General features: G+C 37.5%; 1 protein-coding gene across 1 annotated transcript in view; it reads right to left on the bottom strand.

Annotated features, from left to right (window-relative positions):
• The window catches only part of LOC103249947 (proto-oncogene tyrosine-protein kinase ROS-like), a 45975-nt gene extending 18937 nt beyond the window's left edge, over positions 1 to 27038 (bottom strand). The window contains exons 1-12 of the mRNA XM_008048561.1: positions 26715 to 27038; positions 26441 to 26617; positions 20364 to 20532; positions 19546 to 19663; positions 16756 to 16946; positions 14937 to 15020; positions 11585 to 11720; positions 9985 to 10147; positions 7293 to 7357; positions 6262 to 6391; positions 682 to 779; positions 271 to 474 (exon numbers count right to left, since the gene is read on the bottom strand). Coding sequence (XP_008046752.1) covers positions 271 to 474; positions 682 to 779; positions 6262 to 6391; positions 7293 to 7357; positions 9985 to 10147; positions 11585 to 11720; positions 14937 to 15020; positions 16756 to 16946; positions 19546 to 19663; positions 20364 to 20532; positions 26441 to 26617; positions 26715 to 27038 — 1859 coding nt within the window. The remainder of the gene's footprint in view (positions 1 to 270; positions 475 to 681; positions 780 to 6261; positions 6392 to 7292; positions 7358 to 9984; positions 10148 to 11584; positions 11721 to 14936; positions 15021 to 16755; positions 16947 to 19545; positions 19664 to 20363; positions 20533 to 26440; positions 26618 to 26714) is intronic.
• Between the last annotated feature and the right edge of the window lie 687 nt (positions 27039 to 27725).

The following is a 27725-nucleotide window of genomic DNA, read 5'->3' as shown; positions in this document are numbered from 1 at the left end:
GATACCAATTCCTATTAGTCTTATGTTTTTACATCTTTGGAGTGCAATAAAATACTTGATGTAAATGTGTCTATTTCATAACAAAACTAGGGGAGAGATGTAAGCTGTGAGACCCAGGAATAGTCCCACCCGCTTTTACTTTAGCTTGAGGCAAATCACTTAACCTCTTGGGTCTTCTGTTTTCTCACATAATAAAAGCAAGTTTAAGATCTCTTTTGGCTCTACATTTGGTTGTTCTGCCAACATTTTTCTGAGTCTCATTGAGCTCACCATACATCAGATTGAGTAGTGAAAATTCCATCCGTTAGACTTTCTGGAGCCATCCACCGAACAGGAAGCAGACCCTCCCCTCTCTTTCTATAGTAATCATTTTTATAGATGTCCCTCGCGAGTCCAAAGTCCCCAATCTTCACTATCCTTGAAGGGCTGGTATAGTCTTTAACCGAGACAAGGCAATTCCGAGCTGCTAGATCTCTATGGCAGAAGCAATATTTAATAATGATAATAATAATAATAATATGGTTCCAGAGATCAAACAAGTAACACTACTGCATCTGTAGAAAAGAGAAACTTTTTACAGAAATTATTGATATTTTGAAGGAACAAAAGTGTTCAATTATCTTGTGTGTTTTACCCAAACCACTTGCAATTATTGTGCCAACATCCAGAATGCCATTGTACCTGTGAATGAAGTGCATCTGCTCCAAGTAGACACAGCCTTTTGAAATATCTACACACAGGTCTACAAGGTCAACCATGGTGAGTAGAGGACCATGAAACTGTAAGAAATGAAGGGAAAGTTATTTATTAAAAATTGTGTATTTATTCTTACATGTTTAAACTTCAGTCACCTTCAAAGTACTCTCTGTTTGATGAAATACACCTACTGAGACATGTTTTCCACTGCTCAAAATGACTTTTGAACTCATCAATATTGACGCCTTTTAGTGCTTCTGCCGTTCTTTGTTTCATCTTTGTTTCATCTCTTTCACATTAATAAAACAATTCCCTTTGAGGATTTTTTTATCCAGGGAAACAAAAAAATTGCTCAGGGTGAGATCGGATGAATAAGGAGACTGGGACATGGGTAATGGCATTTTTGGTTAAAAACTACTGAACAATCTGCATGGTGTAGGCAGGTGCACTTGTAAACTACCCATCATGAAATGAGCAAATGTGCTGAAAGAATCGCCAAAAAATTCACTGGAGCCAAATGCAGCCTCTCACAATAATGCTACCTGGTACTTTGCTGCTGATGGGTTCCTAGAACACTTAGCTAGTGGAGAAGCCTGTACTTCAAGGGACCTGCCCTCAAAAAGATAATTCTGGGGTTATTTTTTTTGGTCTCCCCTCATATACATATGTTTGACAATATATGGATACACATATATACAAATACATATGATGTTTTAAAGGAGTTTTTAGTTATGGTTACAAGAATTTAAACAGTGAGGAAGATAACTAAATTTATATACTTTCTAACCAAATATACAAGAATAAATAACAGACTATGTTTAGTCAGCACTGGCACTATGAGATCTTTATTGGAAAGTTTATCTCTTGCCCCCAAAATGGAAAAAATATTGATTTTCTAGGACTCAATCTTGCCATGATCCTGCTCAACTACACCTAGGGCTGGTAACTGGGCTCTGACTTTACTCCCAAGAATCAATCCCCCTCCAACTTTGTTCCCTAACCACTATCTAATGGCCTGTTTCTGACTCCTTGCTGGGCACTCTGAATGGTTTACTGGTTCCTCTGCGGGGAAAAAAAACAGCCTTGCTCTTGCAAAACCTTCTCTACTTATAAAGACTTTCTCTAGTCCTAGGATCTTGCACCTGAACTTCAGTCTGGTGGCTAGTGCCCTATTCTCTGCTAAGATGTTCATAATGCGTCTGCCTGCCTGCCTGCCTGTTTACATCTCTGACTATCCTCTCCCCCTAATAGCCTTTACGGCAACATGTTGGAACACTTCATTACAACGTAAGTCTCCCTGACTACAGATGCTACCCTGGACTCCCACCTGCCATCTGTTGTCAAACCCTGTAAACATAGTATACTTTGTTCTGGGTCTATCTCTGGGCAAAGCCTTTCATGGCTCAATGAGAAGGTGTAGCTCAGCTACTATTCTCTCTCCTGCCTTGGTTGTGTTTCAACCAGAAGTCCACGTCTCCAAAGTTTTCCTATCTCTCCTCGTCAGTAATCACCTCTCCTTCCTCTGTGCTGCAGCAGTGTATTCTCTATTCCACTCCAGTGGGTTCACCCACTTTCTTCCTTAAACAGGTTATGTATTTGTAACTCCTATCCCTATCATGTGGCACGTTTCTTGAGAGCAAGAGCCACATCCTTCATTGTCACATTGTAAACATCCAGCAGAAATTTGATGGATTAAGTTGGGTCTGGAAGGCAGTGCATTTAATATTGTATGTTATATTATGCTGATAGTTTAAAATCTTTTTCTATCTTAATATAATCCTATATTATCAAAGCCTTGGGAAATTTTTGACAGAATATTTTATTTTATGAATGAAGAAACTGTGCCCCTGAAAGTGAAGGACTAGACTGAGCTTTCTGGACCTGGCTGCAGTCAATCACTATGTGTTCAACCCAATAAAACTATCTGAAGACAGGGATAGGGAAAAGATTCTTCTGGAATGGTGTCTCTGAGAACTCTGAATGGAGGGAGGCTGGCCTCAAATGAGCTTAGCAAGAGGGAGATGAAGTGTCTGCAGCAGCCCCCATTGGCCTCATGGTTCCATTCTGGCCCTCAGCACCTAACAGCACCTCTGTGGTTGGAGTAGGGAGAGGAAGCCATGGAAGCTGTCCTTAGCAGCCAGCAGGAACAGCAGTGGAAGAACTGAGGTACATTTGAGAACAAAACTTTATAGCCATCAGGATCCTGGATGAACAGGAATACTTTGGAAAAAATAGATGCATAGTTTTTTTTAGTCCATCCTTTCTTCATCCTCTCTTTTCCTCCCACCCACATCCACCGCAAAAACAAAACAAAACAAATGTACAGATAAACTTTCTCGTTGAAGATAAGGGATTAAATAGGTGCCTTTTTAGTTCCATTCTCTCCCTAAACCTTACTAACATGACAGTACAGGGGAAATTTTTATAATCTCTGGACAAATCAATCAGAAGAACTGATACAGCAGGTAGGGCATTCTGGAAGAAGCAGATGAAGGAGTGGTAATTTAGCAGAGCTGAGAGAGATAAAAGCTGACTGCCTATAGAGGAAGAAGACAAGAATTGAGCTGTTTTACGTGACAGAACCCCATGAAGGCTCCAGAATGGAAGGAAGCAAATATCTCTGAGCGCAGGGACGAAGAGCAGGAGTAAAGGCAAGAAGAATGTTCAGGCTGTTTAAGCACTAGCTAGATCCTGAACCCCCACCCCAAAAGGAGGCATTTGTCTGCAGAAAATAAATGACAGCAACAGAAAATGGAACCAGATGCCAAGTTTAAAACTACCACCAATCTACTAAGGCACTAATGCTAAAATGGGAGGGGAAATAAAGAAAACTCCACATCCTGAGCCTTGAAACCCCCCAGCCCCTCTTTAAGCCCTGAACAGAGGCATCAGGCACTTACTACCCAGGCAAAAGACCAGTGAATTCCTCCCTGATGAAAGTGACACATGCCAGGAAAGAGATTCAGACACTGACATGGGGAGACTCCCAATGGAACAGCCGGTCCCAACCAACACCAGAAGGGAGCTTCCTCAGATACATGGGCTCCCATCAGCTTCTTAGGCCTCACTATTAAAAATGAAGCTGGGGGCAATCCCTTTGGGTTCCCTCTCACTGTGGGAACTTTTCTGTCCTCTCAATAAATCCTGCTTTCAAAAAGAAAGAAAGAAAGAAAGAAAGAAAGAAAGAAAGAAAGAAAGAAAGAAAGAAAGAAAGAAAGAAAGAAAGAAAGAAAGAAAGAAAGAAAGAAAGAAAGAAAGAAAGAAAGAAAGAAAGAAAGAAAGAAAGAAAGAAAGAAAGAAAGAAAGAAAGAAAGAAAGAAAGAAAGAAAGAAAGAAAGAAAGAAAGAAAGAAAGAAAGAAAGAAAGAAACCAGCCAAGAATCACCAAACATTTGAGAAAAGCTTATATTGAAAACAGATTCCAAAACAGGAAACAAATTAACACTTAAAATAACCATAATTACTATCCTAAGAAAGATAAGAGTAAAATTTTGCATCCATGGAAAAAACAAAACGTTATTTTAAATTGCAAAGTATAAGAACAAGTCTGTGAAAAGTTGAAATATGATTTTTAAAAAATCAAAATTCTATAAAAAGATTAGGGATGAAGTTAAGAAAATCTATCAAAATGGTAAGCAAAATGACAAAAAACTGGAAAATGGGAGAGAACAGCTAACAGAATAAGAGGATAAAACAAAACTGTCTATTATCCAGCTAATAGGATTTCTAGAACAAGAAGATAGAAGAACAGAGTTTTATTCATTAACAAAGAAATAATATTTTAAAAATTCCAGAACTGAAGGGAATGACTTTCAAACTGAGTGTCCATGTGAGTAAACAGTACTACAAATAAAATTTTCCTAAATTTTTTCAAAGAGAGGGGACAAAAAGGAAACCACTATTAATAAGTTTAGGTATCAGAATGCCATAAGACTTTTTATTGACAATTTTAGAAGCTAGGGCACAGAGATATAGTGGCTTTATTTTTGAGGGAAAAGGTTTTCAACCTAGAATCCAGTCCAATTAGCAATCAAATATGAGGGAAGACTAACGAACATTTTCCCAAAAAGAAAACAAAAAGCAGATTCTTGCCACACATGCTTGATTTCTCGTGTTTTCTCTTTCCTAAAACAAACAAAAAAAGAAGTCATGAGATATAAGCAAAAAGGGTCCTGCATGGACAAGAGTCAAGGGAGATTACCAGGGTAACCACATAAGACAGTCTCTGTACAGCTAACTTAAGGCACATACACCCACCATGGCTCCCGGAAGGAAGAATCCAAGAAAAAACTAAGAACTGGATCATCTGACATATGTAACTACATTGAGAAAAGTGTTACAATTTTGTCAGAGTTTAAGTATATTTAAAAAACTAAGCAAGTAAAAAAAGAAGCATTTAGCAAACAAGTCCAATGAGGGGGAAAAAATCTCACATTCATAGCATTTGGATAATTCAGCTCCAAAAATAATTAAATAGTTATAATAACACAAACTTGGAGTATTGATTTATCTGAAAATTGTGAGAACTGTCAGACAACGGGACAAAGGTTTTCTGTGTGTTGTGTGGCGGGCGTTGGGCAGGTGTATGAGGAATTTTGGAGAGTTAAGTCCTCTTCTTTCATAATAGGTATCAATAGTCCCCCAGATTGAAAAATCATTGTGCATCAGTATGGGCAGGGTATTTAGAAACGTTAAGGCAAATTCCAGAAGATATGTGCAAGCCTGGAAAAGATAGAGCACAGGGCTCCTGTTTTTCACTGTAAGCCTTCCATACATTTTAACTTGTTAAGCATATGATGTTTACTTTGATAGAAAGACAAATGTTTTAAATCTACAGACGTAGACTTCAGTCACTTGTCTCACGAGTTCTCATCTAAGGTATAATGTAGGTTTCTGCAGAGGGAGGACACCCCCAGCTCTGTCCACCATCCCATGGTATTTCCAGAGGTCATGCTGTGCTAGATACTGTTTTAGGCATTAAGGAAAGAAGACAGAAAACCAGGGCCGCATCTTGCAGACAAAGCTGCAGAGCTTACAAGGGCTTGTTAGTGTGGATGTAGGGAAGATAAAGCAAGGGACTGGGTGGGCAGAGTGGGAGAGGATGTATGAAATCAAGAGTTCTGTTTCGGCCAAAATACGTTTGAGATGCCACTAAAATCCAAATAGATACATTAAGTAGGTAGGGACATACAAGCCTAGTACTCAGTAGAGACATCAGGACCGGAAATAAAATTTGGGACAGACAGGCATATAGATTAAGGACAGAGATGTGCCATTGTAACTCAACATGCTCTCTGTGCTCCAGAGAAACATGATTCTGGCCGTGAAGGAAGTATTTCCCCACATATACTAAAAAGAGGTCCAAATGAACAGAAAATGCTAGAATATTAGCCAAGGGCTCTAAGTGCCTTAATCCAACATGAAGGAAATATAAGAATTCTTTCCACAGAAGTCTTCTAAGGTTTTACAACCAGCCCAAGATGCAGCCTATTACATTAAAAGAAAATCAATAGGAATTATAGGGCATTTGCATTGCAAAACCAATAATGTAGATGCTGCTGCCTACCACTGTCATCCGGGCTTTGCGCAAATAGGTAAGAAGGTCTCCTCCTTCCATCAATTCCAGGATAATGTATTGGGGTTCATTCAGCAGACAAACACCAAGCTGCTTCAGAATGTTGGGATGATTAAACTTGCTGAAAGGTAGAAAGACACGGGTTGGATGACATGACAGTGACAGGAGTCGTGGCTGAGGTCTTTATGGAGTACAGCAATTCTTTACAGTTTCCTTCAAAACCCCTGACTTGTTTTCCCTTGTAAATGAAAGCTTCCCTTTCAATTACTGGTCTGCGTGCTTGCCTTAAAGAGGTAATATGGCAACCCCTAGTGGCCAATTAGTATGGCGATACAATTGTTTGGTTTTTGTAGAAGAAACATATGTAATAAGTACTTTATGGGTTTTTTTGGGAAAAGAAAGCAATTGGGATCAGAAGCCTTCTTGAAAAGATATTTGAAAACATTGTGTTTTAGGTCATCACAAATATAAAATATATCCTCTCCTTTTCATAGAAACAACTCAGACACGTAGGTTTGGCTACACAATTTTCTTAAGACAGCAGAGGAAGTAAGCCCCAACCTAACAGCCTGGGCCTAATCGACCACTGCCTCAAGTCTTCCCTTTAAGAAGTTCTTGAGCAGTTTTCATTACCACAAACTGACTGAAACTTGAAGGCAAGTTTACTAAGACAAGGGATATTCTTCTTGACATCATAGTACTTAAGAGAATTCTCTCTTATCAGGTCTATTTGACCCATTATCATACGTTTAGATGAACACAAGTGTGTTTAAAGCCGAACAACTTCAGAATTAACCTGTAGACCATACTCCTTATTGAAGATAAATGAAGACCTTTTGCCTAAGAACTGCCTTTATGCAGGCTCAGAAGACTGACTTCTATAGATTACTTGTTACTGAAGACTTGTTTCCATTTCAACCATGTTTGTTTTAGGAATGGTCTGTTATGTCAGGTGTTAAAAATAGATCAAGTAGATTTAAAAGCTTCCTACTCATACCAACAGAAAATTATTTTAGAGCTACCTCATCAGATGTGCCTCTTTTAGGAATTCAATCTTCTCTTGGTCTGTGGAGCCCTTCTTCAAAGTCTACGCAACATAAAAACAAGTCGAGAATCAGTACAGAACATTTCTATAGGTTAATGAGACAATGTCTGTTTTGCTCTGTTTTGTGATATCAACCTCGAATGTAGATCATAGATAAAGCATATACATTTGTTCTATAAACCTCTTCAAATGTGTTCTATTATTGCTAGCATTCAATTAGAAAAATCTGCTAGATAACATCTATTAATATTTACACAAAGTTCCTCCAAAATGTAGAAATTTTAAAAGAAACCAAGTTTGGAATTTAAGCCAATTTCTTAATTTTTCAAGTTTTCTACTCAAAATATTTTTCTCATTTTCTTGTAACAATACCCTACTTTACTTCTTGGAGGCAAGGTGTCCAATTCTAAGCAACTGACAGAAGCTACTTACAAAAATTGTGTCCCTAAATAACCAAGTACCACATGTTCTCACTCATAAGCAGACCCTGAACATTTATCATAATACTATAGGAAAGGATTGACAGTAGTCAGAAACTGCCAGGGGAGGGAGGAAGGGGGCACATAACATTAATAAGGGTACCTGATCCCAAATCAGGCAATGTGGGGACCAAAGGGAGGCCCAAACTTTACCTGTACAATGACCACTTGTATACCTAATCCTGAGTTGTACCTCACATCTTTAAAATAAAATAAAAAATAAAATAGGCCAGACTTGGTGCATCAGCCTGCAATCCCAGCACTTTGGGAGTCCAAGGAGAGTGGATTGCCTGAACCCAAGGGTTCGAGACCAGCCCAGGCAACTTGGTGAGACCTCGTCCCTGCAATAAATTAAACAAAATTAGCCAGGCTTGGTAGCGCATGCCTGTAGTTCCGGCTACTTGGAAGGCTGAGGCAGACAGATTGCCAGAGCCCAGCAGGTTGACGCTGGGGTGGCGTGAGCGTGCCACTGCACTCCAGCCCAGGAGATGGAGTAAGCCTCCAACTCAAAATAAAGAAAAATAATAAAATAATAAAATTTAAAATGTAAAGTTAAAATCTGAAAAAAAAAATTGTGTACTGAAATTCTGCAGCTTTTCTTGCTATATGACTCAGTGCTGGTCAGTGAGATGTAAGAAAAAAACTGTTGAGTGGGGAAGAGAAGTTTGTCCTTCATTTGAATGAAGATGTAATGCCTGGTTCTTTAGCAGCTATCTTAGGGCCATCAGGCAGAAAACATGTACAATAGCCAAGAGAATTTCAGAGATTCTGGCTCTGACCTGACACACTATCTTGCACCAAAGGCAGCAGCCATCTTGTTATGTGAAAAAATAAACACTTGTTTAAAACAGTTGAGATCAGAGTAAGTTAAAAAGACTTTTTAAATGATATTATTTGGAAGTAGAGAAAATTTTGTCAACTATTCTAGTTGTACAGACAACCCTCAAAGCAATAAAATGCTAATAAGAAGTGATCAGAGAATATTGCTCAATTACATAGAATATTGCTCAATTACATAAAATATTCTTCATCTCTTTATCAAAAGAAATTTTTACAAAAATATGAGAGTATGTCCAGTGCTTCCTTAAAAACATATTAAATATACCATGATGAAGAATCACATAGTACAGAGATGGACAAATTACAGCCTGGAGAAAAACCCTACAAATGTGAAGAATGTGACATAGCCATTCACTCTCACAACGGATTTGCTGGACACATGATTATCCATACTGGAGAGAAACTCTACAAATGTGAAAAACATGGTAAGCCCTTTGCTCTCATATACAAGTAGCTGGACATATGAGAATCCATACCGAGATGAAACTATATAAATGAAAGGGATGAGATAAAGGCTTTAGCTCTCATTCAATATTTGATTGACATATGAGCATCTATATTTAGGGATTCCCTATAGATGGGCAGAATGGGGTAAACCTTTTCACTGTTATTCCAAGTTTTCTCAACATCAGACAATTTGTACTCTACATTTTCAGTGTCTCTAATGACTGGAAAATCATATATATAGTTATAAACAATAGAGACATGGTGAGAAATTTACAGATGTAAAGAATACCATTATCTTTATTCAAACCACAAATCTTTTGAATGTACAAATGTAAAACATGTCTAAAGACATTAACCAGCAAAAACTTTATTTGACATTAGACTGTGCATTGTAGAGAATCTATAACTTTAAAGAATGTAGACTGGCCTTTGTTCAAAATATATGCCATTGGAAATACTAGGCTATTCAGACTGAAAACATCACAGATGCAATTTATATGGAAACTTATTTACTGAAAGATCAAGTTGAAATAAATATCAAATATTGAGTGAAAAAAAAAAAAAGAAAAGAAAATGTTTGTTGACCGGGTCTACTACCTTCAGCATGTGTTTTACAATTTCAATTCTCTTATGGCATGTTTGAAAGAAGATAACTGTCTGCCAGGTCTTAGTTACTTGGTATTCTTAGAGGTAATATAAACCTTGGAGATTTTTTGTTGATTACAGAACTTATGAAGGAAATGTAAAAAAAAAAAAGTGATTTTTATTGCTATGGCCAGGATTTTACATTCTACCAGTTCTCCTTTTAGCTAAGAGCACTCAACTTTCATTACAATTGCATCCATGTAAATCCATGTAGATATAGTGACATAACATGTCAAAGAGTTCAAAGATCCACATTACCTTCACTGCTACTTTGATTTCTCCACTTCCAACTCCTAAGATGTCTACTGCTGTCCCTTCATACACTTCTCCAAAGGCTCCACTTCCCAACAGGAGACGCAGAGTCAGTTTTTCCCGAGGAAAGGCAGGAAGATTTTCAATCTCCTCTTGGGTCGGAAGAGTACTATAAAATAACAGTAGTCTTGTTCCAATATACATATGTTTTACAAGTGTGTGTTGGTATTTGTGTTTCAGAATGAAAGAGAAATCTCGTAGCTTTGTAGCATTGTGTGTTCTATGTGACTTAAAGACATGGAATTTTGTGTGCTTATTGTACTCCCTGTTCTACCACACTTTACCCAGACACAGCATGTCACTCCACTTCTAGGCAATCTTTTTGATAGAGAAATTCATTTGTGTGTATTGCCTAAAGATTTTATTATAACTTGTTCTGTCAAAGTTAGTAGTTACTAACCTCTTCAGGTTGCCAATTTGTACAAAAAGCTACTACACATTAACAAGATATACACCTGGATTTATGAGCTTTCCTTTTAACTGTTTCACACATCTCATTTCTTATGTAAAACAAAATGTACTATGAACACAAATATCAACTTCATTACCTTCAAGTTCACTTTTAGAAAGTCAGTCTTCTCATTTGGAATACAATAGGGAAGGGGAAGCCACTACATTAAAAATTCTTTGAATTTTTAATAGAGAATCTTGAATAACAGATATGATGAGTGTTTTCTCAAAAGAGAGTCATCTTTTTTTTTTTTTTTTTTTGAGTTGGAGTCTCACTCTGTCACCCAGACTGGAGTGCAGTGGCCGCTTCCGGCCACCGCAGCCTCGACCTGCTGGGCTCCGGCAATCCTTCCGCCTCAGCCTTCCGAGTAGCCGGAATTACAGGCATGCGCTACCACGCCCGGCTGATTTTTTGATTTATTGTAGAGATGAGGTCTCGCTGCCCAGGCGGGTCTCGAACCCGCGGACTCATGCAATCCACTCGAGTCATCTTTTAATGGTTGATTTAGGTCACCTTTTTTGTCTACCTCAAATCCTTTCATTTATGTCTTGAATTATAAATTTCTAGAAGTAAGTCCAAAGACCACATAATTCCTTTTTGCATAGATCATAATTACAGTGTCTCTTTGCACAAGATACTTAAATATTTCCCTTAATTATGATGACAACAGAAGTTCAAAACCCATCTGTCTTAAAGAGATTTGCACAGACCATTACCATACAACTTCTGAAATGGAGTAAGGCTGACTTAACAGGACACACACATAGCACTTGGTATTTCTCTCCTCTCAAATACTGCCTCTAGTTGAACCAACCATGTTACCATCTGCTCTCTTCAATGTAAAATTTATCTCTCTCATTTATTTTTGAACTACATGATAAAATACCAGAAAACAATGGATTTTTCCATATGTCCCTTGCAGTTTAACTACATAAATTGTCATCCATCCCAAGTCACATTTGAGAATGGAAAGAGAAGTTATCAAAAATTATGCCAGAACACTGGGAAATGCAGGATGCATGGGCACTCTTGCTACTGCTCCTCACCCCACCCCCCTTGCCTAGGTGTTCCACAGTGATGGCTCCAGCTACGTACTGTGTCGCATAGCAGGCATTAGCCAGGCCTACTCCAGCTGCCAGACCGCACAGCTCAGTCAACTCTTTGTCTTCGTTTACAAGAATCCTTAGCCCTTCCTTGGGAGTGTTTTGATTCCTTAATCTTCTATGCCAGACTATAATAAAAAATATGACATAATTTATAAAATAAAATATTGCTTTCTTCGTCCTTTAGAAAATGTTAGCAATGCATCTTAAATATTTGTACATAAGAACACTGTTGGTAGAATAGTTATAGAGTAGAGTTTAATAACTTGATTTAAATATATGCCCATAATAAAGAACTAATTAAATTCAGGCAAAAAGCCATATAAAAACACACAAATTATTCCACATCACTTTTCATCTCACTTCTTAAAGTTGAATATATTTCTTACTGCTGATATAAACAAATTAAAGTATTTTAATGTTAGAACTTATTTCTCATAAATAACCTATGCACTAGAGTTGAAATAAACCAAAACAAACTTATATAATAGTTATTAATAAACACATTCATTTTTTAGCTTAGTCATATTTATATTGTATTCCTTAGTAGAACTGAGGGAATAGTTTCAGCATAATGGCACATTTTTAAAAAATTCACAGTACAAAAGTGTATATCTATATCATAGAATAATTATTGACACGAAGCTTACCAAATGGTAACAGTGGTCCCCCTAGTTGTGGGATCATGAGTGATTTGTATTGTCTTCTGTATGCAGTGAGCATATATTATTTTTATCACGATAAAATAAAGTGTTACTTTTTTAAAGATTAAAATTATGTCAATAAGATCACCCATCAGTACTAGAATATTGGTTCAGAAGTTGAAAACAGCAAAGATGCTTTAGGAGATGATCATTAAAATTTGAACCTTATTTCACAGCAGCTTCAATACCCAAAAGGTTAGAGTTTTATTCAAGTGAAATTCCATCTGAGGACCACACAGTGAAAGGTCACCAGAACTGTTGCTATAGCAATTCTTCAAACTTGAAATGCTCTCAGCACCTCTCTTCACTTTCAAAGGCCCAATCTAGGCTCCACATCCTCAGTGATGCCTTTTTAAATCTCTACATCCTCTGCTGGTCTCTAATCTCTGAACTTTAAGAGACCCATGTGCCTCTCAGTTACTGGTTCTCCCTTGTCACTGTCTTCTGTATTCCATCTTCTATGTAGCCTTTAATTGTTATTTCATACATATATTGATACTTATCTTTTCACACTGGTATGTCCCATTAAACAACAAGCTCCTGTGGTCAGCCACTGTACTTTACCACATTACATTTCCCGCTACTCCCCACAGAAGGTTGATGTTGGACATTAGATATGATCACTCACTGAAGCAAAGGCTGTTGATGCTTATTTTTAAAACCTTGTCTCAATTTTATATTTATAAGTTTAACTAATGACAACTCTCAGCACAATATAAGTTGTAAAATAATTGCTACTTTTCATTATTTTAATGACAATCTTATCTCATGCACTCACACACTCTTACTAATAAAACCACATGCACCATTACTCAAAGCAAAGAACCAACTTAGCTTGGCTATACTCAAAAATTTGTGAATTCCAAACAAAAGAAAGACCTTTAAGTCCTGAGAAAGTCACATATCCATAGGCTGTCTTGAAAGCACAATAGATTGTTTGAAATTAGCTCATGTTCACTCCACTAGAGTTATGGTTTTAAACAATGGTGATGTACAAGCACAAAAACAAAGGTCAGCTGAAGGATTCTTCATGTAACACTTATTCCCAGTAGGAAAGCAGACAAGCGGTCAAGCCTATATGCCAACTGCCAAATATACTGCAGTCATATGTGTAATTCTGGAGGGGCTGGCTTAGTGGCACAAACATCAGCTGTGCAATACTTAGACTCTCTGGAACCACAGGTTAAGATCCTGGCAGGGTCAGCTGAAATTTTTAGCTTTCCCAGTTTGCTGTAAAAGTTTCACATATTATGTGGGTGGAATCTTTGAAAAGAAATCTCAAATCAAGTTTCAAAGTGTTCTCTGATAGCTTATGATTCTAATCAGTTTGGAGAAAGAATATAGATTTAGAAAAGTTTAATATTCGTTTTCTTTATCGTGAGAGAGTTCAACTTTATGTTTGTAACTTTTCTTTCAACTTTCTCTTGTATGTTCTTTTCTGATAAACATCATGCCTTTCTTGTAATGCTTCTGTGTATCAAGACTCTAAATATTAGCAATAGCTGGAGACCATAGATCTTATAACCCAAACCAAAAAAAATTTTTTTGAGACAATTCTCACTCTATCATTACCCAGGCTGAAGGGCAGTGGTACAATCATAGCTTGCTGTAGCCTTGAACTGCTGGGCTCAAGTCATCCTTCTGCTGTAGCCTCCCAAGTAGCTAGGATTACAGGTAAGCACCACTACATCCAGCTATTTTTTTTTCAAAATCTTTCATAGAGTCTAGGTCATGCTATTTTGTCCAGATTGGTCTCAAACTCCGGGCTTCAAGCAATTCTCCCACCTCAGTCTCCCAAAGCACTAGAAATACAGGGCTGAGCCACCACACTCTGTCCAAACCAGGATATTTTAGGGACTGTAAAAAGTACTATTAGTATTTGTGCTTAAACAACAGGAATAAACTAGAATGTATGATGACCACTATGATAAACCTATAGACCCAATATTAGACTATTCTTTTTGTGGTTACCATTGTATTTTCTCATCATTAAACTAAATCTTTTTTTTTTTAAGAGTAGCACATTGATACAAAATTGATAGTGGAAAGTAGCTAGCTTTCTATCTACCTAACCTAATTCTTCTGCTTTCCCAGTCAGAGATTTGAAGTAAGCAGGCCAGGCATCTGAAAGCAAGAGTGGATCCTGAAAGCCAGAAACGGATCTTCTGCAACAGAGGCCCTGCTCATTCCAAACCAGGCCGTCTCCCTAGAAACCAAACTATCTCGACCTAGAATTGTCATGACCTTCTATTAATCCTATACTTTTTTGGTACCCAGAGTTATTTTTCTTTTATTTATTTCAAACTGTAAACCACAAAAATACTTGTTATTATAGCCAATCAGAAACAACACTATTTTAAAGAAAGCTAAAAGTTAGTGCTCTGGCAAGTCATTTTATCTAAAGTATACCATGAAATGTGAATACATATATATTTTCCATAAAATAGCTGTCTTCATCAGAAAAAAATACACAGAAGTTAGTAGTTGTAAAAAGTGCAAGCAAAGGTAATATTGTGAATTTTATTAACTTATTTCATCAGGTAATGTTTCATGCCGAAGAGCAGATAAACTAAAAGATAAATCAATCAGTATAATCAATCAAGTAAACTGTTGCTTATTTTTAAAATCTATGATACTTACCAAAAGTCAAAGAGATTGTAACAATCAGAAATATTCCAACAATAATAGTAAGTGTAAAACTTGTTTCTGGTATCCAAAAATCATCTAATGATATAAATGAGAAAAAGAAATTAATTTACAGAATAAAGCTAAGTAGTCCAGTTTTACCTAAGCACACATAGAGTAATATGCCAGAGCTAACTACTACTGGATTTTTGCAAGCCAGTTGTTAAACAGTTGGTAGCTTGAAATTATCTGTGCAGACAGTATTTACAACTTGGGAAATCAAAATCAAGGTTTTTGTTTTTGTTTTTGTTTTCCCAGAGAGCCAACACACCAGTGGAATATACCTGCCCAATCTTCTACTTTAAAATGAGAGGGGAAACATGAATATCTTTTTATGAACTTGGTACAAAGAAAGCTCAGCCCTCAGATATAATTTTGTATTATTATTTTTATAACATCATCATATACATTTTCATGGGTGTTAAACTGAGGAATAAGCACAGTACTTTCTCTGAGGTCATTTCAGTTGTACAGAGGAAACAAACATGTAAACCAGAGTAGGGTAAACGGAGGTATAAGGGCCAAATCTGGCCACATTCTTATTTTATACACTCCCGAGCTAAGAATAATCTTTACATTTTTAAATTGCTATTTTTAAAAAGAAGAAGAGCAGAAGAATATGCTACAGAGAACTAATGTCACCTACAAAGCCTAAAGTATTTACAATTTGGTTCTTTTCAGAACTCATCAAATGTGCTGAGCCATTAAGTAGACAACTAACTATAATACAAATAAGAATGATGCAGGTTTTATATGGAACGTGCATATGAAAAATGTAATGATTCATTTTGCTTAAAGAGCATCAGTTAAGCAACAGGATGAGCTCATTTAAGTTAAATCATGAAGGATGAGAATAATTTCAATTGACAGAAAATGAAGGAAAGGAAATCCCAGCTAAGAGGCACACAGTAGGTGGTGGGGACCTACATTCTAGGCTGAGGCAAACACAAGGCCAAAGACCTAATGACACAAAAGCTTTTTACCAGTCTGATATGGCTACAGAATAGGAACAAATATCAGAAAAGATGAACTACAATTGGAGGGCGAATCAGAAAGGGCTTACATGCCACACAGATGTTGATTATGGAGGCAGCAGAGAGCCATTGTGGGTATTACCGGGAGGGGTTCGGTTATCCAGCTAGTGCTTTAACTAGACAAACTGTCAGCAGTGTGATTAAGCCAGGAGTACAAGCAAGAGACAGTACCTGAAGTTAGGAAAGCCAAAGTGGAAAGAGGCAGATGGGAACTCATAAGAGAGAAATCGAGTGGTAAAACTAACAGAACTTGATACTTGAGTAGAGAAAAATCACATACGACACCAAGATTTCCAGCCTATATTATTAGAAAGGCAATGTATCATAAACTAGAATATGGTACACAGTGGAAGAGGAAGATATCAAGGAAGAGACAAATAATAGCTTTAGGCCTGTTGTGTATAAAGCAGGAGCACTAGGAATAGGATACTAAGGCTGGGTAGATTAAGACAAGATCGTGGGCAGTCTACAAGATCGTGGGCAGTCTACAAGATCGTGGGCAGTCTTGGAAAACTAGTTAGGAGCACAGAGTTGATTTGGTAAGCATTAGGGGGTGGCTGCTTATTATTTAGGATAAAAATGACATAATGATATGGTGTTTTAGGAAGATCTGATGAATTGCATAATTTAATGGTAGTTTGGATGATAAGATATATAGTCACTGTATCTATTGCTAATATTAAGAATGCACTGATCTTTACCACTGAACCTTTATGTAATAGACAGACATGATACCATACCTCCAACTAAAATAATATTTTCACTGATTCCACTATATTCACCAAAACCCAGATTATTTACAGCTACTACTCTGAACTGAAATATTCCTTTCAAGTTTTTGGACTTCCATGTGCAAAGGCTACTGCAGGATCCATTAAATGTCATCTTCCACCTTAAATTCTGGTGCTGTGAATCATCTGACATGCCCTTTCTGCAAAAGAAAAAATAAAATAGTAAATACAGGAAGTATACATGACAATATATGTGTTATTTCTGAATGCTCATATATCATCTCAATGACAGAATCCCAGAGAGTGTCCTTTGGTGCACTTTCCCCTTGATCTCATTCCTCTCACATGATCTGGCTACATAACACAGCATGGTTTTATAAAGTGATCCTAGTGATGCATGCAGCCAACCAACTCAGCCCACCAAGAAAGTTATGCTTAATCAATGGCCAAGGGAAAGCTGGAGATTTTCTTCCTGCTATTAGAAGGTGTAAATTTTCTTCAGAATTTCCAAATCTATAAGACAATTATTCCATATTTTTTAACTCAGAAGTTTCAGTTTTCTTAGTTTTCAGACTCTCATGTGATTTGCAGTTTACTTATACCATATCTGGATAAAATGTAGAATATAAAATTGATAAGGAAATTGAGACAGTTCAGCCACCAAAGTTTTCATTATATCAAAGATTCTAAAGTTCATTGTTTCCTTTTGTGTTGCGCTACTGCCTACCTCAAAGTCAATTCATTTGTTCTTCATATAAAACACGGAACGAGCACAAGAGCTGGAAAGACAGAACTGGAGTGGCTTTCAGCAGAATCACTGATTGAAGGCTCACCCAGGTCTCCCACTTATGTCTTCTCAAACAATGAGGACATTTCAGCTCTGAAATTTTCAGACCGCCATAGTTTTAGGACTTGGTACCAACCCACAATAAGCTTAGGGATCATCTAGTTCTAGTGGGAGAATCTAGTTCTGCTCTTGCTGAGTGGTCATTCCAAGAGTTCAACAAGGACAATAGGGGTTTAGCCTTGTGAGGGCAGGGAATGCGCAAGAACACCAGGAGCATCCAGGCAACTGAGTTGGTCCCAACCGTTTCCGGAGCTCAGGGTCCCCAGAACTGTCCTGAGTAAAACATTAGGACATAGTGTTCTTGCACATTTTGTGAAGTCTTGTGTTAAGCATTGGCAATTTCACTGTTTAATCAAACAACTCTGATTCAAAAGAAAGAGGCCCTTAAAAATTTGTGAAGTGGTTTCTCACAGTTACTGGCCATTAAAAAAGAGAAGGAAAAATTCTGACATTCATTGAGCACCTTCTATTTACTACACTCTGTACTGGTGCTTTACATAATTTTGTGAAGACCAAGGATTGCCAGCAAATGCCAGAAGCTAAGAAGGGGCAAGGAAAAGAGTCTTCCTTAGAACTGTAAGAAGGAGCATGGTCCTCCTCACACCTTGATTTCCGACATCTAAAACCTCTAGAATTGTAAAAATAAACTTCTGTTGCTTTAAGTCACCCAGTCGGTGGTACTTTATTATGTCAGCCCTAAGAAACTAATAAAGCCTATTCAGTTCCCAAGTTCATGCACTTCGCACCACCACTGCACCATCAGCAAGTACACAGAGTCCAACTAGAGGGTCCTGACTGAAGAACTTATTTTGAGATACTGAAGTTACAATAATTCATCCTGTCATCCTGTAGTCTATGTCCTGACAGTGCAGAACTGGGGCAAGGAGTATGCAAAGGATTTAGATGGAGTCACTTGAATAATACTCAAGGTGTTGCTGAGGGTAACACACTCAAGGGGTACTACCCTGAACCATAGTGTGGCCTGATTGGTGAACACCATTTTAGTTGCAGACCACTAAGACAATTCTGCAGGTCAAAATGTATTTCATTCTGCATGAAAGCAGTAACAGAAATTTCAAAAAGACTTCAATTAGAAACATGACCAAGGGAATTTTTTAGCATGAGCAGGAACATTTTTTTAAGGTTATGGGAATGCCAGAGCAAGATGAAGCAAAAATAGACCTAAAGCTCAAGTTGCCAGAACTATAATTATGGAAATGACTCTTGTCCTTGGAGCTTCTTAAAAGATGGTTTCATAGTCCCGTGAGGGGAATGTCTTTGAAATTTGTAATTCTCCCCTCAAGCTGGCATTAAATCAGTGCTTCTGAGCCAGCTATGGTACAATGAACTCCCCACACTGGCCAGGTCTAAGGTTGTTCACCAATGGCTGGTTTTTCATCAATGGCACATTTTCAGTCCCTGAGAACACACTGCCAACTGTAATCTTGACAACAAATAAAGAATCCTGTGTGAACTATACACTTTAGACTACTTCAGAACTTGACCTAATTTTACACTATGAAAAATACCTAGTTCATTGCCATTTCTCACTAGAAGGTATCCATCTTGCTAAAACAAATTGTCATCAGAAATTTACATGCATACCAGTATCTAACATCAAACATCAGCTTGTCTTTTAAAACAGGATTGATATTAAGTACATATTGGTTGTATGAGCCTTATGATCAAATACTTTCCATAAAGTTTTGATGAGCACTTACATATTTCTGAGAATAATATGATTTGCCTTATAATTAGAGCGCCAAGACTGACTTCTGAAATTGAGCCAAGAACATAATGATGCACATGAGATCCTTAAACTCAAAATCCTTTGTGTTTAGATATAAATACACTTCCATAAATATTGTTACTTTTTATCATCACATTTTAATCATTTTGATTAACTGCTTAGTTCTTTATAGTTTACAAAATATTTTTGCAAACAAACATACCTGATCTCAAGGATATAGTACATAATTCTGCTTCCATTATCTTCAGCTTTTTCCCACTGTATTGAATTTGTACTCCCTTCTAATAATTTGGGAATGCCTGGTTTACTTGGAACTCCAGCTTTAGAAAAAAAATAAAAATACCAATTGATATGTTTTAAGTATAAATATTCTCTATTACCATCTTCCTATAGAATATATTTATTAAGAGAAAATACAAATACATTAAAGAGATATTCAACAATATTCTAATATAAGTAAAATATTTCTGAATAATTATCTGAAATTATTATCAGTGAGGAATTAGATTAGTGATAGGAGTAACAATATATTTTAGCTTGACACAGAATAAGTGTCAAATGCAAATAAAGAAAACATAAGTTTTGGAACATTTTCCTTCTATTTTTACAGGGAACAACTTGGAGCTACTGTATATATTTCAGAAAACTAGTTAATTTAATGGAATTTTTAGATTTTTCATTTCTAGCATCTAGAATATGGTTGTCATAAGTATTTGTTGAATGCTCAGTAACACTATTTTTATTTAGTTCTCACCACAAAATGTCATAACTAGACAGGAAAGCAGAATACTAAAAGGAGAAAGAATTTTGCTCAGTTCAGGATCTTGCAAGATCAGGCCAATATTATTTCATTACCGCCTGCAAAGTCTCTTAGCTCTTCTCAATCCCTTCACTCAAGCTATAGAAATAGTAATGTACTCTTTTTTAAGAAAAATGTCAATCTAAGATTAGTGAAATAAGTGATAAAAGTACTGAGACACTCAACGGGCGCTTCTGAGTGTTGAGTATGTTAGCACCCACCTTTTGTCTTAAAGCTTTCTGGAAGTGAGGTGCTATTTCCTCCTGTCTTATAAACCACCACTACTCGGATATTATAGGAAGTATATGGTTGTAGATCTGTGATGTTACAGACATAAGCAGGACCTTGGCTGCATGAAGCTTTAACATAGTAAAACTCACTGTATTTCCACTAGAAAAAGAAGTCTCAATTAGCATTTTGGTTTCTGTAAGAAAGTCTTCTTAAAACACGAACATTTACAGGCATGTAACAACTGATTGAAACTTAAACTTTACTTTCTATTAAATAACAAGAACTTCTTTATGAATGTTTGATCCCAAACTTTACCTCACCACCTTAGGTACTTTATTTATCACCTATAACTGCCTTAAGTTACATTTCTTAGGATATGCCCAAGGCAGGACATGCACCTCTGACTATATCACCAGGGAATATTTGGAGCTCTGACTTCTTGCCATCCCTAATAGTAGGTGGTACGTACATTAACTCAGGATGGCTCAGGATGCTAATTCACAGCTGAGGGGTAATGATGGATCAAAACAATGATACTTTGCAATTACAGAGATTTGCTAATTTCACAATAACAATATTTTTAATAATACTTTGATTCTTTGACGTTCACAGTGACTTGCAAACTAAGACATCTGCTAGCTTAGATAACCAAAAGAGGGAAATGTTAGCTCGTCATCATGAACATACTAAGTAGCAATGTTAGAAGTTAAATATAGAAAATCTTGGTTTCATTCCACTACAGATATTAGGTCTCTAATTATAGCTATCTGAAACTTACTTCTTTGTGACACTGCTTTTTTTTTTTAATCTGTTTATTTGAATCCTTAATATAATTATTTGAAAAGGGTGGGTTTTTGGTTTTTTTTTTAAACAACGCACAAATAGGAAAAGATAGAGGACATAGTGTTTTGATATGGGTTCTTGATGTATTTTCTCCAGTGGAAATTCCTAAGTCAGTTAGTTTCCATAAATAATTTATATCTCCTTTTTCATTTAGCACTTATGAGGCCACATCAGTTTATTCAATGGATACTCTATATTAGCTTTCTATTCAGTTAGGGATAATTCTCTATCGCACCTTCAGGAGGTAGACTCCCATGTACATAAGGGAAAGGGAAAAAAAGAGAATGGAGGGAAATGAAAAAAAAAAGATATGCTGATGTCAGGGACATTACCTTCACTAAACTCATAAATGTGTCAGTCCCACTGAGACATATAGCTTAATGAAGTAGGTGTGTTGAATCTTTAAAATTTATTCTGAACCTTCAGAAAGAGAGAGAGAGAAAGTAGTTCCTGGCTAAAATATGAAAAAACTTAGTCCTTTTTGCTCCTGACTCGTTATTGATCTGGTGCAAAAATTACCTTACGTGAATAGTCTAGGTGACCCAACATTCCACACCTTCCAGAAATTACCAAGCCCCTTGAAATGTCAGGAGATACTTGGCTAAGGTACCACTGGAAAACTGTAGCATACTGGCCTCACTACAGCAATGAATGTCTGGGCAGACCACCAACTTGGAGAGGTGCCACAGGATGTCCCAGTAAATCACAGGGGTGTCAGGATTTTCCATTTGTCAGAGGCCAACAAGTGCAGGGGTGAAGGCCACCACAAAAGGATTTTTCAAATTATTTGGGTGGGGCCTGGGGGCAGTGTAAGCTACAAAGTCTGAGAGTTTGGAACTTTGGAAATTTGTGGTTCTGGTAGGGATTTGCCTGGACAGTTGAGAAAAACACAATTTTAATGGACTTCCATGAAAATATTTACCAAATCAAAATACTTGTTTCTTCCCAAGCCTAAATTGAATATTAGGCTTGAAGAATATTCTTCTTCTTCTATACACTAGTGTGATTTTTAAAATCTATGGAATTTAAGAACTAAATAAAAACTTAGCCTTGTGCTCTAATTCCCTCTGTTTCCAGATATGGAAATTGACAAAAAAGACAGAAACAAAGTTCATCATTTTCTTTCTTTAAAAATTTTACTAATTAAAAATATCCATATTTTCCCTCATCACCCACCCCTCAGAGTTTCAGTATGGAGTTATGGGGTCATTCCCAGTTGCCTCATCATTGTGAGGTAGGTTCAAGCTTTTGAAAAGAGACAGCACTTTCTAATTAGATGGCACTCAGCCCTCATGGAACGAGAGCCTTCTACTGTGCTCATTAGTTAGCACTTACAGATGGTCACTCACGCAAAAGTGACTATACCTTGTATTTTCAGCTTCACAGTTTTCTAAATGGTCTATCGGAACCTAGATTGAACAACTGTACAACAGAGGAAGTTTAAAACAAAAAACATACCCTGAAGAACTCAAATCACTGTATAAAAAAGATACCTGCACACGTATGTTTACCACAGCATTGTTCACAATAGCAAGAACCTGGAACCAACCATGCTGTCCATCAAAAGAGGACTGGATTTTTAAACTGTGGTACATATACATGATGGAATACTCTGAGCCATAAAAAAGAACAAAATCATGAATTTTGCAGCAACCTGGATGGAACTAGAGTCTATAATACTGAATGATCTCTCACAGAAACAAAGATCTGAGTATCACATGTTCTCACTCATACAGTGGACCTTGAACATCCAATGTAATACTATAAGAAAATGACTGACAGTGGTAGGAAACTATGGGGGGAAGGGAGATGGGATTAACGGTAGTAAATATTTGTCTGGGGATGGGGAGACACCTCTTATAAACAAGGGTGCCTGAATGAAGCATATTTGTATATCTAACCCTTAACTGTACCCCACAATATCATAATAAAAAATTTTGATAAAAATAAAAATTAAAAAATAAAATAAAACAAAAAACATTGCAAGAAAGTCATGAGGACTACAGCAGAAATCTGCTGGTCTGGGAAATGAACTTTTCATCCCTTCCCCTAACTTTAGACTGCACTGCATTAAGCTTAAATAGGTGTCCAGAAAAAAAGTGTTCTCTGATTACTCCAATTGAACTGCATTTCATTAGGTGATCATTTTGTTAATTAAGCAACAAATCATCAGAAACATGCTCCATGTAAAAAGTCCAGTTAAACAATGGCCTAACTGTTTTTGTTTCCCTGGATGAAAAAGCCCTCCAAGGGAGATGTTTTCCCCACATGAAAGAAGTGGAACAAAAACCAGCAGAAACACTAAAAGGCGTCAAAATTCATGAGTTCAAAAACTGTTTTGACCAGTGGGAAAAGTGTCTCTCTAGGTGTCTTGCATCAAATGAAGAGTACTTTAAAAGTGACTGAAGTTTAATGTGTAAGAATAAATACAAAATATTTTACAAAGAAATTCAGGGATTTTTTTGGGTCCCTGCATATACTAAGAGTATTTTTGTTCTAAATACTTAGATTAGAAAGTGCACATAAAGTATTTCTAGTGTATAGATTTCTCATCCAATCTAAACTTTAAAGATACTCATTGTCTTTTTTGTCACAAGTTATAATGACAATCTTTTGTCTGCTGAGGGGGCCTCTCTCTGTTTCATATCAAACACTTAAACATAATAAAGAAACGAAGAGAATAATGTCTATTTAAAGCCAATTCATGCACCTGGCTAACGAGTATCTTAATTCAAAGGGGAGATTGTTATTTTATTCTGTTCTTATTGTCTCAGAAAGCAAACAAAAATATTGTTACCATAACATCTTTGTTTCGGCCAGGTGTGGTGACTCAGTCTGTAATCCCAGCACTTTGGGAGGCCTAGTCAAGAGAATTGCCTGAGCCAGGAGGTTGAGACCAGCCTGCACAATTGGTGAGAACTTGTCTCTACAATAAATAAAAAAACTTGCTGGGTGTGATGGTGAGTGACTGTAGTTCCAGCTGCTTGGAAGGCTGAGGCAGAAGGATCACCTAAGCCCAGCAGGTCGAGGATGTGGTGGCTGTGATCATGCCACTGCACTCCAGCCTGGGCAACAGAGAGTGAGACTCCAACTCAAAAAAATTATCTTTGTTTCTAGTTTATTTGATATTAGCTTTTTAGCAAATATTATAAAATGAGCATATTAGCTGAATTTATATCTCCAAAGAGTAATAAACACGAGACAGTTAACTGGTAATTGTTTCCACCTGGTGAACATTATTTTGAGATGATCTGATTAATTAACAGCAAAAACGGGTCATCGTTTGATCCAAAATATTTTATTTTTCTTTTTCAAAATACCAAAATACGATTATTAATTTGGAACAGGGCCTTCTCTCCATTTTCAGGGTCATTGCCCCTTAAGTCATCACCCAGATAATTGGAAAATATGACTACTGTTAATCAAGGTAAAAACGTGTTTTCCCTTATAAAATTGAATAGTCACTTGAGAAAAATAGCATTCTGCTGATTATATCAAATGTTTCACTGATCACTCATTCAGAGGAAGTCATATTTTAATTCCAATCAAATATATTTTGATGTATTTGAATAAAATCTATTTACTTGCTGGGAGATTTGCTTGTGTTCTGCGTGGATTTTTGAACTGGCTGCTTGATTACAAGAATGGTACATGCCTATGTTTTGGGTTAATAAATCTGGTTTTCTTCCTGAAAAAAAGAAATGGCCCTTGGTTTTACTAATATCATCTCGATATTTTGGTATTGTTTCATATTTTTATATAGTTTTTATCTTAAAAGTATAAAATCATTAAAAAGCATCTTATATAGTAATTCAGAAACATTAAATTATTGAGGAACAACAGCATTTTTAAAGAAATAGTGAGACCATGATCATACTGATTTGTTTTTAAGTTACATAACAATCTTAACCAATCTTTACAAATGTGTATGCATACATAGGCCAAGATAGCCGCAAACACACACATGCAAATATACAATAGTTACAATGACAAGTAACAATTATAAAAATGTAATAATCCATTCTAAGTGTATCGTATAAAAGTCAATGTAGACTTTCCCCATTAGTGAATGAAAGAGATTTAGTGGGTGTTTTGATACTGGTTAAAGCATAAAGCGTTTTGGGTGAGTAATTTAAACTTTATGAACCAACATTGAAGTAGCTTAGAATAAACTGATTTTATATTTCACTTCTCTCCTGTTACTGCACAGCCCTCAATGGTTGAAAGAACATTTCTAAATAAAATTTTGGATTCTTTTGCTTTTTTTGCTCATTTCATTTTTTTCATGAAAACACCAAATTGCTATGGACTTTAGACCAGAGAACTATGCTAACATTTAAGGAAGTAAAATATTATGAACTTAATATGCTCTAACTTATATCCTTTTACGTGAATCCTTTTTTTTAATTTTAATTTTATTATTATTATTATTTTTGAGTTGGAGTCTCACTCTATCGCTCAGAGTGGAGTGTGGTGGCATGCTACTGGCCACTGCAGTCTTGACCTGTTGGGCTCCAGGGATCCTTCCGCCTCAGCCTTCCAAGTAGCCAGAACTACAGGCGCCCGCTATGACGCCCAGCTAATTTCTGATTTATTACAGAGACGAGGTCTCGCCAAGTTGCCCGGGTGGGTCTCAAACCCGCAGGCCCAGGCAGTCCACTCGCCTCAGCCTCCCAAAGTGCTGGGATTACAGGCTGAGTCACCGAGCCCGGCTTACGTGAATCCTTTTAAAAGCAAGTTGATCTCCCTGAGAATATTTTACTTTTTTTTTTTAGTTCGAGTGTCACTCTGTTGCCCAGGCTGGAGCGCAGTGGCATGCTCACAACCACTGCAGCCTCAACCTGGTGGGGTCCGATGACCCTTCCACCTCAGCCTTCCAAGTAGCTGGAGCTACAGGCATGTGCTACCGTGACCGGCTAACTTTTTGATTGATTGTAGAGATGAGGTTTCACCATTTTGCCCAGGCTGGTCTTGAACCGGCGGGCCCAGGTAATCCTCTCGGCTCGGCCTCCCAAAGTGCTAGGATTACAGGCTTGAGCCACCTCGCTCAGCCTCCCCAAGAAGTCTTTACATCTGAAATTTGTCTGGATCACTTACTCTTCTATAGATCAAACCTGAATCAATGAATGTTGTCAAATATATTGTTCATTTATACACAAGAATGCTCCAAACATAGACCTTCCAATTTATTCTATATCATAAAAAATGTGCATAGAAAGTCTACCTTCTGGAGTTCAAACCAAAATCTGATGAGGTTAACATTTGATGGAGTCTTCCAATCTAATTGCAAACTAGTGTTCTCTGGAACCAAGGCATAAGGTTTCTCTGGTGTGTCAAACATTTCCACAGTGACAGGATGACTCTCAGCACACCACATTTCCTCAGAGTGGCAGGCCAGAACCTTTTTGTTAAAAAAAAAAAAGAAGAACAATTGCTTAACCTTTTCACAATTCTGCACTTGAGAATGGTAATAAAGGGTCACAATATACTCACCGTACCTTTAACACATATCGATTTCCACCAGACAGTCTAGTAACATGGAGAATGAGCCTTCCATTGGGAAATTCGCTTTTTCTTAATGGAGTTTTAGGAATTGGGGCCAGATGTGAGATTACCAACTGATAGCGAACTGATTCTTTAGGGCCATTTGGCTTGTAAGAGTCTCTCCAGGTTATAATGAGGCTGGTGTCTGACTGTACAGTTGTATTGATGAGCCATACTGCTTCTGGTACTAAAATAAATGGCAAGGAATGGTAAGGGGTGGTTGCAACAGCAATGAAAGCTGGACAGAAGCAATGGAGGCTTGTTTGAGGAATAATCATATCATGCGAGCAGAATAAATCACAGATATTCAGAAGGAAAGCCAGCCTCTTATATAGTGGCTATGTTAGCAGGTTACCTGAAAGATCAGATCATTCTCTGACTCCAGCTCAAAGATGTGGCCAATGATAAATAACCCAATTCAGGTGAGTTTTGTGAATATTGTCAAAGACATCACAAAGAAATGACATCACCTTATAATAATCATCACCTTGGAGAAGCAGCAAGATGGCGACGGGGAACCCGGTCTCTGAAGCCCTCTGCAAAGGAGATCTGCAGTGGGTCTCTGACTCTCACCCCAGGGGGCTGTGGACCCCAACATCGCAGCCTGCTCTTCATACGGAGCTCGGCCATTGCCACGACTGGGACATCGCAACGGACTGGACAGTCACTGCAGCGCAAACGGTGCCACTGCCGCCGCTGCCGCTGCCACAACCCCTCCTCCCGCCACCACTGCCGTGGCCTCCGTGAGGGCCATAGCACATCATACCACCCAGGCCTGAGGCGATCCACATCAGACCCCTTCAGGGAAGATCTGCTGGGATCGCTGCCACCTCTCCTGTTACCGAGACTGTCCTGCCCGCCCACCATAAGGCTCCTGTTGCCTGCCCTGAGGCAGGCAGCCATCTTGTTCCTGTCCGGCCCCACCCCCTCTGGGGCGAGCAGCTGAGATAGCACCACCTGCTGGC

This window comes from Carlito syrichta, unplaced genomic scaffold (genome assembly GCF_000164805.1).
Source record: "Carlito syrichta isolate Samal-C Ts95f unplaced genomic scaffold, Tarsius_syrichta-2.0.1 Scaffold124679, whole genome shotgun sequence".
Taxonomy (NCBI): domain Eukaryota; kingdom Metazoa; phylum Chordata; class Mammalia; order Primates; family Tarsiidae; genus Carlito; species Carlito syrichta.
This window is presented reverse-complemented; position numbering and strand designations above follow the sequence as displayed.